This window comes from Colias eurytheme, chromosome 16 (genome assembly GCF_061535395.1).
Source record: "Colias eurytheme isolate Ceu_HAF_F1 chromosome 16, ilColEury1 Martin Lab GWU primary, whole genome shotgun sequence".
Taxonomy (NCBI): domain Eukaryota; kingdom Metazoa; phylum Arthropoda; class Insecta; order Lepidoptera; family Pieridae; genus Colias; species Colias eurytheme.
Genome location: NC_142995.1, coordinates 2,172,116 through 2,189,112, shown reverse-complemented (window position 1 = coordinate 2,189,112; position 16,997 = coordinate 2,172,116). Strand labels below are relative to the sequence as shown.

The 16,997-nt window shown below is 31.9% G+C and overlaps 2 protein-coding genes across 2 annotated transcripts in view; one reads left to right on the top strand and one right to left on the bottom strand.

The window, feature by feature from the left end:
- Nckx30C (solute carrier family 24 member Nckx30C) overlaps nt 1-16,997 on the bottom strand; it is a 69,855-nt gene that overhangs the window by 43,003 nt on the left and 9,855 nt on the right. The window contains exon 2 of the mRNA XM_090110591.1: nt 16,353-16,376. Within this exon, the coding sequence (XP_089966717.1) occupies nt 16,353-16,376 (24 nt within the window). The remainder of the gene's footprint in view (nt 1-16,352; nt 16,377-16,997) is intronic.
- Nucleotides 9,280-11,233, top strand: LOC149901588 (uncharacterized). Its single transcript, XM_090111122.1, has 2 exons — nt 9,280-9,289; nt 9,990-11,233. Exons 1-2 carry the CDS (start codon nt 9,280-9,282, stop codon nt 11,231-11,233), a joined length of 1,254 nt encoding a protein of 417 aa, XP_089967248.1.

Here is a 16,997-nt window from a genome sequence, read left to right as displayed (position 1 = left end):
CTTCTCTTTTAGGTACTGTTGTTGTAAAAACTTACTTCTAAGTGGAAACTGCTTTACGAAGCGGTGGTAAACTAATTTGTTATGTATTTTGATTAGAAGTCTCTTTTATAGAAGTTTAGTTGAAAAAATATATGTTTCATGCGTAAGAGATGGTTGTAATTATAGTATCTTCATAATGTTTTAAGTATTATGCGGTGGTATTATGTGGACAACGAAAGAGTAATCTGACTGCTCTTTCAGAACATATAACAAGATACATTTGCTTTCTAAATTAAATTTTGCGCTCATTATGAAATACTGATTAGAACAGTTTAAACGAGGTTTGTATAATTTTAAGATCTTCTTTGCTTGCTTTACAAGTCTTGATTATATTATTTATAGGAAAAAAAGAATGCAATGTTTTTCTTGTTATGTTATTAAACAAAAGACATAGAGATAAAGATATAAAGAGTCATATAGATAGACATGTAGAGTACATCGAGTTGAATAGAATCGTTCTAGCCAATACAGTTTAGGTTCTCCAAAATCGTCATTCCAAAAATCACACGACAAAGTACTTTACTCGTAAAATAAAGTCGAAAAGCCTTCGTTTTTTCGAATGCGAATATAGTATCTATTTGAGAGAGGAATGTATCTTGTAATAAAAGATTCGACAAGTGAAGAAAGAGTGACAGAATAAAGGGAAAAAATGTTTTATATATAAAGGCAGTGCAATCTTTACGATCAACCGTTGACATTACAGTCCAAATTAAATGCTTATTGCTTTTTTTTTGTAAATGGACAAATTGAGATTAGATTTTATGCGTAATTAAGTACAATATAAATTAGATAATGTCAAGAAGACGAAATGAGTAACATCTTTTAATTTTGTGATACTTTTAGACCAGAGTAAGAATAAATAATAATTTCGTAGCACTTTCGTTGCACATATTGACGACTTTTAATATAATATGCGAACATTGTCATATTTTGAATTATATAGTTTTATTATGGGTTTTATTACACCTAGGAATATTTAATTTCGTAAATAAAAACTGAACACTTTTACAGTCACCAGATTTTTGTAACCATTGAGATGAATACTCTACCTAAATAGTATTATAAATTACTAGCTTGTCACCCGCGGCTGCGCCCGCGTTTTCCCGTGGGATTTCCGGGATAAAACCTACCCTATGTGTTAATCCAAGTTATCCTCTATATGTGTGCTAAATTTTATTGTAATCGGTTCAGTAGTATTTGCGTGACAGAGTAGCAAACATACATACATACATACACATACATCCATCCTGACAAACTTTCGCGTTTATAATATTAGTAGTACTTGTAAATTTCGTGAACACAAGATTTCCATAAGAAAGTAAAAAGTGGGTTATTCTAATATGCATCTATAACGTGTTACACTTGACCTGCCCCGCCTCGAGGGCTATAAAAATAGGTCTGAGAAACGCTGTCACAAGATATCTCGCGTGCGTAAGATCTGTTTGTAAAAGTATTTTTCTTTAGAAGTTCTGCAAATGTTCAATGCGAGGGAAGTTGGATATGTCTTGTATTATAAAAGGATTTGTGATAGTTTATTTAGTAATACCACAGATCTATATATATAAAACTCAAAGGTGACTGATATAGTGATCTATCAACGCACAGCCCAAACCACTGGACGTATCGGGCTGAAATTTGGCATGCAGGTAGATGTCATAACGTAGGCGTCCCCTAAAGAAAGGATTTTAGAAAATTCATCCCCTAAAGGGGTAAAATAGGGGATGAAAACTTATACCATGAAAATTTATCTCTTCCACGCAAGCGAAGCTGCGGGCAACAGCTAGTTATTAAATATTTCGTGTAAGTAGTAGGTACGTGTAACGTAGTAAGTTGTCATTAGGAATGAATTTTGCAGTTGACGTAATGCAGCATAGAGTTATGGAGATCTAGAATATTATAATAGAAGGCTTAATAATTGGTAATGCACGAATTATTGTTTTAGTTTAGATAAATAAGACATGTTTACGTTTAGTCTGTAAATAGGATAAGATTTATTTTGGTTTAATTTATTTTGTTTAGAAAAACAGATGAGGTCAGAATTTTGTTTATAAACTATGACGTCATTAGGTATATTATTTAAATACATTTTTTACATAACAATTTCATTTACGAGAGGCTTCATTGCAAAAATATCTAACAACTGCTGTGTCCTGCGTTTTTATCCGCCTATAGCCTTCCTCGATGAATGGACTATTAAACAGAGTAATAATTTTTCTAATCGGATCTGAGGTTCTTGAGATTAGCGCGTTAAATCAAACTAACAATCCCTTCAGCTTAATAAAAAACTGTAGATAAATAATCAATCATTTGACATTCCATGCGGGTAAGAAAACTTATCTATTATACGTTGGAATATCAGTAAGGGTTCAGGGTTCGGTTAAGGGATAGATAACCTTTTCTATGGCTTCTTCCGGAATCCCTAGATCCAATGGATTTGTCTTGCGTCAGAAATCTCAAGGAAGCTCTTTGCGGATATTTTGACCTTCATTAAGGGCTTTTTACGCCCGTCAATTGCAAATCTTTGTTGCTTACTTTGTATTCTTGTAATGTTTTGTTAGAATAAAATCGTTTCTTTGCAAGTTTAATATTGTTAGGTTAAAACAGAATATTAAATACCTCAGAATTAAAATAACTATCCACGTAATCCTTTTAAATAACATAATTTGGATGTACTTAACCTTAAAATGACAATTAACACACCAAATTACAACAGAAACGAAGAAATATTAAAAGCCAAATTTCAATACATATGTACACAATAACTCAAATTTAACAAGCGTACAAACACAACAAAATACTAAACTATTAAAAAACAGTAAAAAACCATCTTATTATATTACATCTCAATTTTATGAATATTATTATAATATCGCCTAGTATTCCCTGTTGTAATGTAAACGGTAAACACTTCACGACTCCGTAAAGACCGTGTTTACTTAGTGAAATGGTTGGATAATTTGCGGAAACGAAAATAAGAATAATAACTACATAATTATTATTTGTTCAAACATATTTTCGTTAGTATTTCGTTTTCTTCACGTGTCGAAATCTATTGTAAATTGTAATGCTAGTATATATTTAAACTAGCTTCCGCCTACGACTTTGTACGTGCATCCCCGTTTTTCCCCGTTCCCGCAAGAATTTCGGGAAATCCTTTCTTAGCGGATGCCTACGTCTTAACATCTACCTGCATGCCAAATTTCAGCCCGATACGTCCAGTGGTTTGGGCTGTGCGTTAAAACTCAAAGGTGACTGATATAGTGATCTATCACTATATCAGTCACCTTTGAGTTTTATATATTACTAGCGGTCCGCCCCGGCTTCGCCCGTGGTACATATGAAAAATAGATGTTGGCCGATTCTCAGACTTACCCGATATGCACAGAAAATTTCATGAGAATCGGTCCACCCGTTTCGGAGGAGTATGCAGACTAACATTGTGACACGAGAATTTTATATATAAGATATAGATAAGGAAATATTTTAATATTTTATCTTATTAAATCGTTATTTTCATATCAAATAGTGCAGTTTCGTAGACGAACGTTATTTCTACATTTTTTGTATTTACATTTTAAACGTCAAATAAATTGAAGTTTACTCGTTAAAAACTAAAAAAAAATCTCTATTTATAGACTTTGTTTTTCCTTTTTTATTGTACACGGCATACAAAAGAATATGCGGGCTCTGTCGTAACTCGTACATGTTCAACTGCAATACTCAGGTACCTATGCTTTTTAAGGACATATTAGTGCTCGTTTCTATGTTATTCTTGTAGACTAGAAAATCATTCAACCATATAAACCTTCTATTATTTTACTCTGAAAATAGATTAAGAATACGCTTTTTACTTATGTTATAACTATACTGTCACCGATCCCTGATAAGTGTACAAAGTTCGAATTAAATCTGTTCGTTTAACACGTTCACTGCGGCATGTCCAGTATCGGGCCATCAGCGACTACACCACAGTGCGGCGCCCAAAATCGCAGTTTTCACCGTGGTGCGGCGAGGTTTTTTATATGTTAATCAATGACTAGAAAAGAGACAAATATATTTTTGTGATCACAGTTTGAAGTAGGACTCAATTTCGTTTAAAAATCGTATGGCAAAATATTGGACCAACGCATAGAAAAGAAACCGTTTCTTTTGTGTGCGGCATGTCAAATATTTTGCCATGGACAAGCACCTCATGCCGCACTGTACTGCGAGCGCGCCGCGTGTCAGTCTCGCATAGTGATGCACCAGGACCGAAGCACTTTTCTTTTGAGTTTTTTTAAATGACAATGATACCTTAAAGGCTTTAGTTTTTTTACTTTCTTTTATTTCGTAGCATAAATGCAAAAATGTGATGACAGTTGTGAAAATAATATAAAACATTAAAACAAAAGTTACTGAACAAATTAAAACAAAAGTTACTGAACAATTTCCTGATAGTACTCTATCAAGTACCTTGTTTTATATGTGTTTTTTTTTTGTATCGACGATCTCGTTATCTGTTAAAAAACAGACTGAAATATACAAAATTGATTTATATCGATATCGATGTTTTATTTTACAGTGTTTCCCATCGCTATTACTGTAAACATGCCGTATCAACGCAGTGCGGGATGGCAAATAATTTTTCACAAAATCAGGGGTTTACATTTTCCCTCATATCTTTTAAACTATTCGGTCAAACTAAAAGCTATTCATGCGGTATATACTAGACTATATATACTATTATCTGAAAAAAAAATTTTGAAATATCTTGAAATTTCATGAAATTATTAACCTTCAAAGTCAGAAGGTGCGATGTGATAAAAATGGCTCATGACGCACAGTGGTGAACTTGCCGATGTGAAGTATGGAAGACATGCCGCAACAACGGTAAGTTTGGCATTTTAGGTGCCGCAGTGAACGTGTTAAAGTGGGTCAATATCGAGTCTAAAGTAGTCGGTGACATACAAATACAGGTGAACTAATAAGTGTGTTCATAAAAGAATTAAAGTCGATGAAAGTATAAAGTAAGTAATGGATTAACGCAATTTATTTATTTCTGTATAATAAAATCAGACACAAAACCTATCACAGATTGAGCATGGATAATCCTACTTATTCAATTACACTTTTATTGTTATATTAATACCTATACAGGGTGTCCCACTGTTGGTATACTAAGCTTAAAGGAGGTTATAGCTTTGCATACGCTGAGTACGTAAAAAATACTTTTAAAATTCCAGACCAATTTTTTTTTCAAAAAGATGAATTCTTAAAACTCTATGTGTACACCCATAACAAGCAACCCGCCCAACTATACCACCAGCACGTGAGCTATCGTTTAAGATTATGTTTTTATAGACAAACTTAGCGAAGCAGTATATTATCGTGACCTGTTGTGTGTATTTAATTTAAATAAATAAATAAATTAATTATGCCGGTTGCGTGAAGCTAGAGAAGAAAACATGGATAGGAAAAAATTTTGACGTAATTTTGGTAAGTATTTTTTTCGTTTTCAGTGTATGCAAAACTACAAGTCTCTTCGCGCTTAGTATACCTACCAATAGTGGGATACCCTGTATATTTATGGTTATATAAATGTATTCTGCAATGTATTATAAAACAATTTCAAAGAAATTATTGCATTTATAACATTTGAGGAAATAATAGAAATCTGCGTAGTTTCAACAACGCATTATTTCAATGTAACTTTAAAAAAGTCGTTCTTAGTATTTTCAGTAGTTATTTCAATAAAGATATGAAAATACATAGATACTTTTTATAAATGTGTGAACTTACACCCTAACATAAAAATTTTTTATTTGATTATTAGATTTGATTTAGTCAGTCTAAGGGCCGATTTTAAAGTATTACACGATAATATTAAAATGTCACGTAAACTGTCAAATACGGGCAATTAGAATACGTTTTTAAAATGGTAGTTTTATATATTATTCGACGAATAAGTTTTATCCAAGCATTGAAAAATCGGCCCTAAGTCTCGTGATTTAATTCTTTGACCCATTGTATACCAAAGTATATTATTACGTTAATGTAAGAGTAAACGATACGATATTCATTCCATACAAAACAATGGAACTTTCTTAAGATATGTATTAACGAACAAAACCGCCATTTTAATTAGAAAAGACTCAGTCCATTGTTACAAAGCTTTTATTTCGCTATTGTTATTTTCTTTCTCAATAAATTAACCGTTTAACGATTACTATCTTTCTATTTTAATTTATTTCACATAAAAATAGCTATCGACGCAACGCAAACTAGTTTAAAATCACTAAAAAAATCTTTTCAAACTGCATAAATGTCACGAGAAAAAAAAACAAGAAGGTCACCTTAAATTCCGACTATACTACAAAAGCATTTATCCGAGGTTCGTAGCCATTTAAATTCAACCTCAACATCTAAAAATATATACCTAGAACACGATGTGATAACACGGTGACCTATTTCACAGAACTTTTGGCTCGGAGCATCTCATTTCAATTGTAAGCTATTGTATTTACCTCAAATGTTCTTTAGTGTCTACGGCATATAATACATTTTCCTACTTTCCGATCCTGAGTATACTCGTAGGCCATGTATTGCGAACCCTCACATTTCTAATTCAATTCTGCAGCGAGAATATTGTCATCTCCTACGGTCTCTAACAATGTTATAGATACAGAATCTATTTATGCTGATTCGGATTGCTTTCATTGTTTCATGTAACGTTCTCTCGAGTACTTACGGCTTCTTCAAATATATTCGCTTGAAAACCTTCTAGAATTTCATTTATAAACGCTCGGGTTGCTTTTGTTTAGATACTGCAGTATTTTTCTAGATTACAATTCCAATGCCGTGTTACAAGACTGTTTTACAATATTGCAGATTGCAATTTCAAAGATATTTCTTCTATTGTTCAAATTAAAGTAATATTCCATGTAGCATTTCATTTACAAGTATTTTTTTATTCATATTATATCTGTTTTAAAACAATTGTATGTATTTAACCTTCTCAACTTAATTTATGCCAGCTTATTACATATTTTTTAACATTTTTATCAGTGCGTTAAAACTCGAATCACTAAACAAAAAGCAGGTAGCCCTATCCCATATAAGTAGTTATAAATTTATAAAAGTTGCCAACCCTATCAGTTGTAACATACGTCTGTTTACATAAACCTGTCGACGTTTGCTTTAATAATTGTTGAGCGAGCAGGGGTGAGGTGTGATTTCATACATTCTTAATTTAACAAGAATGTAAGCACATTTTCCGACGTATTATGACACTGTTTTTGTGTGGTTTTCTGTTTTCACGTAATAAATTATCAATTTATTTTGCTAACTTGGCTTTTAAATTTTGTTTTACGATTAATGTAAGCTGTTTTGGTTTTTCTTTTTTGAACATAATGATTTTATGTAAAGTTGTAGTATTGAAACATTTAAAAATCATTACCTATTTATGCAATTTAACGGTGGACTATGTTTGTAAATAACTCAGGATAATTACTACGAATTGTATGTTGATATGACATTTTTCATTTGTCTATAATGACAACACAAACTCTACACAAGTTGTACAATAATTACCATTACGAATATTAAAACGTTCAACTTAACACTCATAATTGAAAAAGCATACCTATATATTTTTATTGAAACAGTTGTCTGTTTGAAAAATTATCCCGGGGATTGGAAACTTTCTCGTGTCATGCGTTGTAAAGCTCTTGATTAATTGCCGCTCATACTGTCAGCTCGTTTACATTTTCTAGGAATATCTAAATAATTTAAAGAGCATTATTTTAACGGAGTAACTAGATCGTTTTAATCTTTTCAATTGTATACTTAAATACGAGGAGTAAAAGCTTCTATTTGTGTTTAGGGGAAAGCTCAAAAGCACTGACTCTTATGGTCATAAGATTATGTGTATTATTTTTATAACGTTTGACTTTATTAACTAAGTACGTATATATTATGTAGGTATGACTTTTGGATAGATTTCGACGTAAATGTAAAAATAATTATTCGATTATAGTCGTATATAATCTCTAAACATCCCTAATAGTACACAAATTCGTTCCACTCAAATATTTACGCCGTAACAACCGTTCGACATACATTAAGAATCATGTAGCCACTGAATATACATAGAAGCAGAACAAATGACTTCTCGTCATGTCACGACACACAAATGACCCAGAAACATGTTACAGAAAAACGTATTAGCGAATTTCGCTTCTAAAAAGCGTAAAAGCGATTGAGCCGAGCCAAGATTTCTTGTCGTTTGTCAAAGAACGTCCTATCTCTGATTTATCACGCTAATATATACTCTAGCTTAAAGCTGTAGAATACTAAATTATCCAGCACGTTTCATCTCATTACGTAATAGTATGGAAACTTATAAAATTAGCTGGAAGCGATAGTAATGGCATAATTTAATTAGGTGATGAATAGAAATGTGTGTGCAATTAATTTCATCCACATTTCATTGTTCTGTATCACTGATATTTTGGACTAATTGCTCATGTTTCATAATTGTTTGCATTGTCATAAATGTGTGAAGTTAACTGTTGTGAATATGTTTATAAATAGATTTGGTAAATGATTTTCAGTTGTAATAATATTTAAATATTACTTTGTAAACATGAGATAACTTTGTGTAATAAATAAATTACTAGATAAATGTAGTTCGCAAATAAATATACCTATTTGTAATACAATATATAATATCTACTTGTAATTTAAAAATACAATTATGGTATTTTTAGAAGATTTTTGTAGATACTTTATACAACACTAGCTTTCCGCCTGCGGCTTCACCCGCGTTTTCAAAAAAAAAACCCGCATAGTTCCCGTTCCCGTGGGATTTCCGGGATAAAACCTAGCCTATGTCACTCAGAAATGATGTAGCTTTCCAACAGTGAAAGAATTTTTCAAATCTGCCAAGTAGTTTCGGAGCCTATTCAATTCATACAAACAAACAAACAAACAAAAAATCAAACCTTTCCTCTTTATAATATTTGTATTGTATGTATTGTATAGACAAATACATTAAACCTCAAACCAAAAACATTAAAAACTGTATCCACAAAACGTCTAATAAATCTACGAAATGTCACTGAGATTACCGGCATAGATTTAAATATTCGCAATATTTCAAAACATTCAGAAGTATTTAGGAGATATCTTGAATACGTGCAAAATTTAATCTGTTATATCTTTGAGTTCAAAAGAAAGTGAAACGTTGGATAAAAACTTTTAATGGCTTCGGGTAAATAAAAGTATTTAATTTCTAATTACTATTTAAGATCAGCTAATCAAAATAAAATCTAAGTTTTGATATTATATTTCTTGCCGCAAATAATTTCGTTTGAACGAATTAAATACATTGCTAATCGGTCCAGCCATTTTAAGCATTGTACTTACAATTTCATTAATTTACAAAGTTAAGTGTAAGCTGATACTGTATTATTAATAAGGATTGTCCCATTCAATACAGTGTGTCCGGACATGACATACGGATATTTGAAGGGGCTATTCTCCAGGTATTTTTATCGACAATTCAACCCCTCTACAGTCCCCTACCTCACCCCCCTCAAAATGGCAAACCTATCAATTCGGATAGTGAATTTATGAAAATTGTAATAACTTCGAAAGTGAGTGTCACAAAATACTAAATTTGGTTTTATTTGAACAATAACAAGTTATTCTAGGGACCACCAAACAAATTTAATTGATAAGAGTGATGAAACATACTTTAAAAAATTCGAAAACCATTTTGAGGGGGGTGAGGTAGGGGACTGTAGAGGGGTTGAATTGTCGATAAAAATACCTGGAGAATAGCCCCTTCAAATATTGGTATGTCATGTCCGGACACACTGTATATTGGTTTCCATTCATTACATTTGTGTTTACTATGTTATCAATTTTTGCAATTAATAATTTCACTAATGGTTTATTATAATTTGCAGCCAACGATTCCATACACGAGATCCAAGGCATTAACTTATCTAACTACGTACGGGACCAGAGATCCTATAACCCAGTAGTGTACATTCATAAAAAATATCTTCCATCAACATCATATTTTCAAGATAAATCCACCGAAAGAAAAACATCAGACAAGTGTTTACAGTATAACCAAGAAAAAAATCACGGCCATTACAAAACAAAAGTAATTAACCATATTAATGATCCAGTTGTTGAACAAACGATTAAATTCGCGAAAGATATAATTCCGCTAACGATACCTCCGAGCACTAATGATTCTACAAATCCCGTTTATTACAACATCAAAACAAAGAAAGTACCGAAACGTAAGAAACATGAAGGTAATTTAGAACACGATAAGGACGTAACATATGAAAAGGAAAAACCCAAAAATGCGAATAATTTCAAAGATGAAAAAGTAAGAAGCCTTCACAGTTTTAGTACGCGGGAATCTATTAGTCGTTCATCGCAAAATAATACTTTGGACGATATAAACGAAAATAGGTCGCTCTGTTGTTCTCTATCGGAATTTTCAGAAAAGAAGAATTTGAAACGAGAAAGATGCTGTCACAAAAGTAAACACAATGATGTACATTTGATTGCTTCTGAATCATTCGAAGCATTAGCTGAACAAATTAATACGTCTGATGATGCTAAAATAAAAATACATCTTATGAATGAAAAAGACAAAGGTCTGTTATGCGAAAGTATAAGAACGCCAGTAATTAAAGCCATTCAAGAATGTATTTTAGATTTACATAAAACAAACGATGCAAACGTTGATCTACAATACATACAAAGGAACGTACAAAATAACACACAGAAACTAGAATATATTTTAGATAAACTCGCATCTATTGAGAGAAAGGTAGAATTGTTCAATGATCATATTAAAAATAAGGATAAAGAAAAGGTAAAAATATCAAAACTAGAGGAACTAGAACAAGACGTTATAACAAGAGAGAATAGTTCTGAAGAAGAAGTGGCTCAAATACATTTTGGAAAGAGAAGAAAGAGTAAGAGCGTAGTAGTTGCATTGAGTCCTAAGCAGGAGGAAGATGAAACTGAAGATGATAAAAGCATTGAGATTATGGATCGTGGTGAAGGTTTAGGGCAGTTTCAACAGACTGCCAATGTTGGTGTGAGAACTGACAGGCCTGGTAGAATCCCTGCTAGGTTTTGTTGGACTGACGCTAATAAGCAAAACTTGCAACGCAAAAAGTGAAATATCTAATAAACTGATATTTTTTATTTTAGATAATTTTAGTATAATTGATAGATATAATTTTATTGTAATCAAACTTGACTCTAATTATATTTTGATCAAATTTAATTTAAAATAGAACCATTAAATCTTCTACAAGAACTATTGTTTCAAAAAAATGTTACATTTTAAATATAAAAATACTTTTATATTTTCTGTTGTTCCTCAAAATTGTCCTGTTACATAATCTTATAAAAATTATTAATAAGAATGAATCCTCACGTCCCAGATAAATGAAGGCCTTCATACATACGTGAGTTATGAATGCGAAGATATCACGATAAATTTTTGTAGATGTTTGGCATAGCATGCCATTTATCATAAAGATAGCATTGAATTCGGAGGCCAAAGATATTCTAGATTCGACTCCATGCCAGATACGGACCATTTTCAATTCTATTTTAAATCTAGCAAACTATTTTGAACAATTTCGTTTGAGTATTGTTGTTTCATGATAAAGGAAAACTGGGTCATTTGCCAACAATATATAAATACACTAATCCTAAACAAAAATATAGATGTGGAAATAATATTATAACATGTTACGCAGTCTAGTCCCGAATTAGCAAAGATAGTAAACTATTGACACACTTATTACAATAGGTACATTTTCTAAGAAATACATGTAGTACACATGCGCATAATTTCTGGTACAATATTCAATACAATATTTAAACAAACAATATTTAATATTTTATTAGAATGAATGGTAGCAACTGTTACTGCAAATTGGGTCAATTCATTATACGATTACTAACTAATTATTTGTAGATATTATTCAAGCCTAAGAATATATTAGATAATAGCTATCCCGGCAGATGTTCTGCCTTATTGCCCCTTTTTCAGCCAAAAATTAGCCGAATTGGTCGAGCCATTCTCGAGAACCCCCGTATTCAACGTAGGTGAAGAAGCCGCTGGCATAAAGCTAGTCGTTATTATAAAGATATTCTTTCTTCTAGAATTTTCAAGTCTTCGTTGGCCATTACTTGTATAGACCTATCCTTTGTTTTACCCTCACCGTGCCTCCCTTTCTCGCACCCCCTGAATGAAAAGGACGCTCTAGCATGCTTCGTAAATGGACTAGGTACGCAGTACGCACAATACACGAAGTTACAAGTCATCCTTTCGCTTTCATAACATGATTAATTTTACGTCAGGAAATCCAGTAAGTAATTTGGGACGCCCGTGGGAGAGAACAATGATTGATTCTGCTCAATTTCTAACTACATTTTCGTTCGGAGAATCTAAAAATGGTTGTGATCGCATTTTTATTATTTTAGTGTTCTATTATTACTGCTATATTATTCTTAATTTTAAGAGTCTGTTGTTGGTATATTATTCGTAGTTCTTTATTCATCTAAATTCTAATTGAACTAATGCATTGATTAACTATCACTACATAGTATAAAACAAAGTCGCTTTTTCTGTCCCTATATGTATGCTTAAATCTTTAAAACTACGCAACGGATTTTGATGCGGTTTTTTGTAATAGATAGAGTGATTCAAGAGGAAGGTTTTAGTATACAGGGTGTCCCAAAAAGTAGTGATATACTGAAGCTGGGAGGTAGAGGACTTAGAGGGCTATCCGAATCACCCCCATGTGTGTTATGCGATTTTTCGTATTTTCGGAGTTATTACATTTTTTTCAATTTTTCATCTATCGCCGAGTACGATGAGATTTTTATTTATGGTGACGTGAATTATTGCGCTAGATGCTTGATTTTTTTTGTGTGCTAAGCTGAAAGATAGGCCAATTCAGTATGGTAACATTTACTATCGTTAGATCTTCGAATGGAATAAAAAAAAGAATTAAATGCCAAGAAAGATAAAATTACCCAGTATGTTCATAACTTCAAGGGCCCATAAAAAAATAAAATCACATAAAAAAGGTTTTCCATTTGGCTTTTAAAAACTTGCTCTATCGATCAGGTAGCTACCCTAAAAATTTCATTTTATTATTCTGAAGGCTTCAATCGAAAAATTGAAATCAAAATCTATGCCCCAATTTGGACGAAATAACCCGGAAATTCATAGTAGCAGAAGAAACCATTAAAAATGATAAAAAAGCATTCAGACATTTAAAAGACAACTTTTTACGGTGATGTCGCACTTGCATTGAGCAACAGCGGGGCTATTTTAAAAAAAAACATTTTTAAACACCTATTTATTGGTTTTAATAATCATCATGTTAATAAAAATTTTGCACTTACCACATTTAGATTTCAATTTTTCGATTGAAGCCTTCAGAATAATAAAATGAAATTTTTAGGGTAGCTACCTGATCGATAGAGCAAGTTTTTAAAAGCCAAATGGAAAACCTTTTTTATGTGATTTTATTTTTTTATGGGCCCTTGAAGTTATGAACATACTGGGTAATTTTATCTTTCTTGGCATTTAATTCTTTTTTTTATTCCATTCGAAGATCTAACGATAGTAAATGTTACCATACTGAATTGGCCTATCTTTCAGCTTAGCACACAAAAAAAATCAAGCATCTAGCGCAATAATTCACGTCACCATAAATAAAAATCTCATCGTACTCGGCGATAGATGAAAAATTGAAAAAAATGTAATAACTCCGAAAATACGAAAAATCGCATAACACACATGGGGGTGATTCGGATAGCCCTCTAAGTCCTCTACCTCCCAGCTTCAGTATATCACTACTTTTTGGGACACCCTGTATAATTTATTTTGTTTTAGACAAAGCGGGCGAAGCCGCGGGCGGAAAGCTAGTATCATATAAAACTATTCATATAGTAACTATGTATATTTGAATATTAAAAGACGCGCTATATTATCTTTTTTTTAAAACGAGAATGCAAAGGATGAAATGTTTTCTTATTCGATTAAATACATTTTCAGTTGGATTTGTTGAATGTCTGCAACTGAAAAGCAATTACGTAGAAAGATTAGGAATCTTCTAATGTATTTTATATTTATTTGACAGAAAGTAAACATTAAACAGCAAAATGAAAATATTTATAAAGATTAAATAGAGGAATTAAAACGGACCACTATTAAAGATACCATAGTCATAATATCAAAGAATTTACAAAAGTGTTGATAAGCGTAAAACTGGAGAATGGCTCAGTCAATTCGGCTAATTTTTTTAACGTTTTTGTTTAGGAACAAGGAAGGCTCTTATGGAGAGAAAACACGAAAAAGGGGCAATAAGGCTGAACAAAGTCTACTGAGACAGCTTGTACTTGATATTATTAAAAACATTGCTATTCTGATCAGTGCAAGCTAGCTTCAATTTTTCCCTTGTTTTGAATTTCTAACGACTCATAATACAGAAGCTAATAGCTTAACCAAAATCACAAACATAAAATACCCAAATATACCGCGAGAGATTGTTATCAAATGGTTCATAATATTATGACCTATGGAAACCTAAATTACCCTGTTATCGTGATTCGATTTGATTAAAATGACTGCTCTGGTAAGCCAATAATAATATCCGTAAATTAATGACAAAATTGTGATAGAATCGATGTGAAAATATTGTTTAAATTTATTGTTAGATACGCTAGAACAAGGCTAGATCTTATTTAGTTTCACGAATCGAATCCAAAATTCTAATAGAAAAAAAATTGTTAGACATGCTATAGATGTAGTATTGTTTCACAAATAGATATGAGCGTAATTTAAATCTTAATATTGTACACGAAACTTCGTAGTTATGTCGTTTGCACGCTTGTTTTGCTGGAGTTTCTTATCTCTGTAGATATGAAAAAACTTTTACTAGGTCACGGAGGTCAATCTGCCCTTTTATTCGACAAATGCAACACGAACTAAACAGTAAACACATGTAAAATATGTGTTGTGTGCCTAAAACATTGACTATTAAATAAATTTACTGTCCACTTGTGTGCAATTCTCTAAAATGTTTTGCTTTTCGTTACGAAATCGGTGGTTTCATTATTGAAAAATTACCATTTTCTAGCAATTTGGAAACATTTCAACAATACACTCATATGCTATAAATTACATGAAGTGTATTATACATATTTTTTATTCATTTTATGGATGTTATTATTCTTCTTATTTAAATTAAGTTGTATTTTGGTAATAGGTTTAAATAAATTTTTATGGCCTCTTAAACTGCGAAGAACAATTATTGTAAACATGATAAACATTTATTAACATAAAATTTTTCGTAAGTAATTAATTACTATTGAAATAAATAATTCATGATAATGTTATGAAAATGATATTGGTTATATAAAAAATAATAATGTCGTTTAAAAATACATTAATAATATCACCTACCTACCTGCAGACTCAACTAACGATGATAATTTGGCACCAATTTGACTTTGTGCCAAGTGCTCCTAGATCAAAACGGAGCGAAGTATTCTTACCTTAAAACCTACCTAAAATGACTTGGAATATAAAATATAATAATATACAAGCAAAAGCTTAACAAATTATAATAGACGATCATATCTTAACCGTACCGTATGCATCTCATAATGGCGGTTCGCCACGTGCAAAAACAGCTGATTACGAAAAAATATTGCATGAAAAATACGCAGAGATTCATAAAGCGTGCACTACGGAATTGTTTGTATAGTTCAAATATTTTAAATCATGCTCATTTCATCCGAACCGTGCTTAATAATTCAGTGACATACCCTATTACTTGCATGGAGTCTCTGCAAATTTGTCAACGTAAAATCGTTCAAAAGGATTGGAAACTGCAATTAAATTCGCAAATACAAAATCAATTACCAAACGTACAATCCAATATGATATGGGTCATCGTTCCGGTTAAAATGTTTACCTAATCTTTAATTAAATGTATGAAATATACTTGTAGGTAGATTGGAATTATTCTGACAATAGGATAAACGATTATACCAATAGCATTCCTTGCCATTACACGTAGTATTTGTATTCTCTTTGGGCATTACTAGTTTATAGTCTGAATAAATCTCTTCACATCATAGTAGGTATATGTGACAGTTTCTAATCGATTCATAGTTTCGCGTCGACAAATTTGGGGAGTCTAACCGAAGCAAGAATAAGCATAAGAAAAGAAAGAAAAGATGCTTAGAAGGAGGCAATAACTCACCAATGTCTGAGCGGCAGTCTGGTGCTGGAAAAATAGGCCGCGGTCAGTCACGACATTTATTGGAAGTATAGAGAAAATAGAGGCAGAAAATTGTCTTCAAGATACAAGAAAATATAGACCCTAATTACAGAAGAATAAGGCAGTTTAGATTGAAGTTGTGCTGTTTCGTTCCTAAACAAAATAAACTAGTTATCGCTATTTCTAACGATGCGATGTAAAAAATGCAAAGATATGCAAAACTAAGAATTCTGTTATCCCTGAAAATGAATTTGTTAAGCAAGTCTGTCCGTAATGTTTTAAGTCTTATATAATTTATTTGCGTATTTCTTGGCGTATTTCAATAAAGCTTCACTTATAAAGTTCCAATTCATACCGATACCGATATCTGCACTCATCGGTAACGAAATAAAAAACGGTTTCAATAACGATATACCGACTCTGCTATTTATATAAAGTGGGATTCCCAGTTAAGAATCAGAGCATAGTGGAAGAACAAAGGAAGCCGATGCTGAGAGCTATCGAAATCTTTACAAATTACTGCGGACGTCCGATAGATTTTTCTTTTGTGATATACGTATTTGAAGTTCTACCGCTACGTGTTTTAAACTTTATTTAACAAGGTATTCGAGCTAATCTTGCGACAGC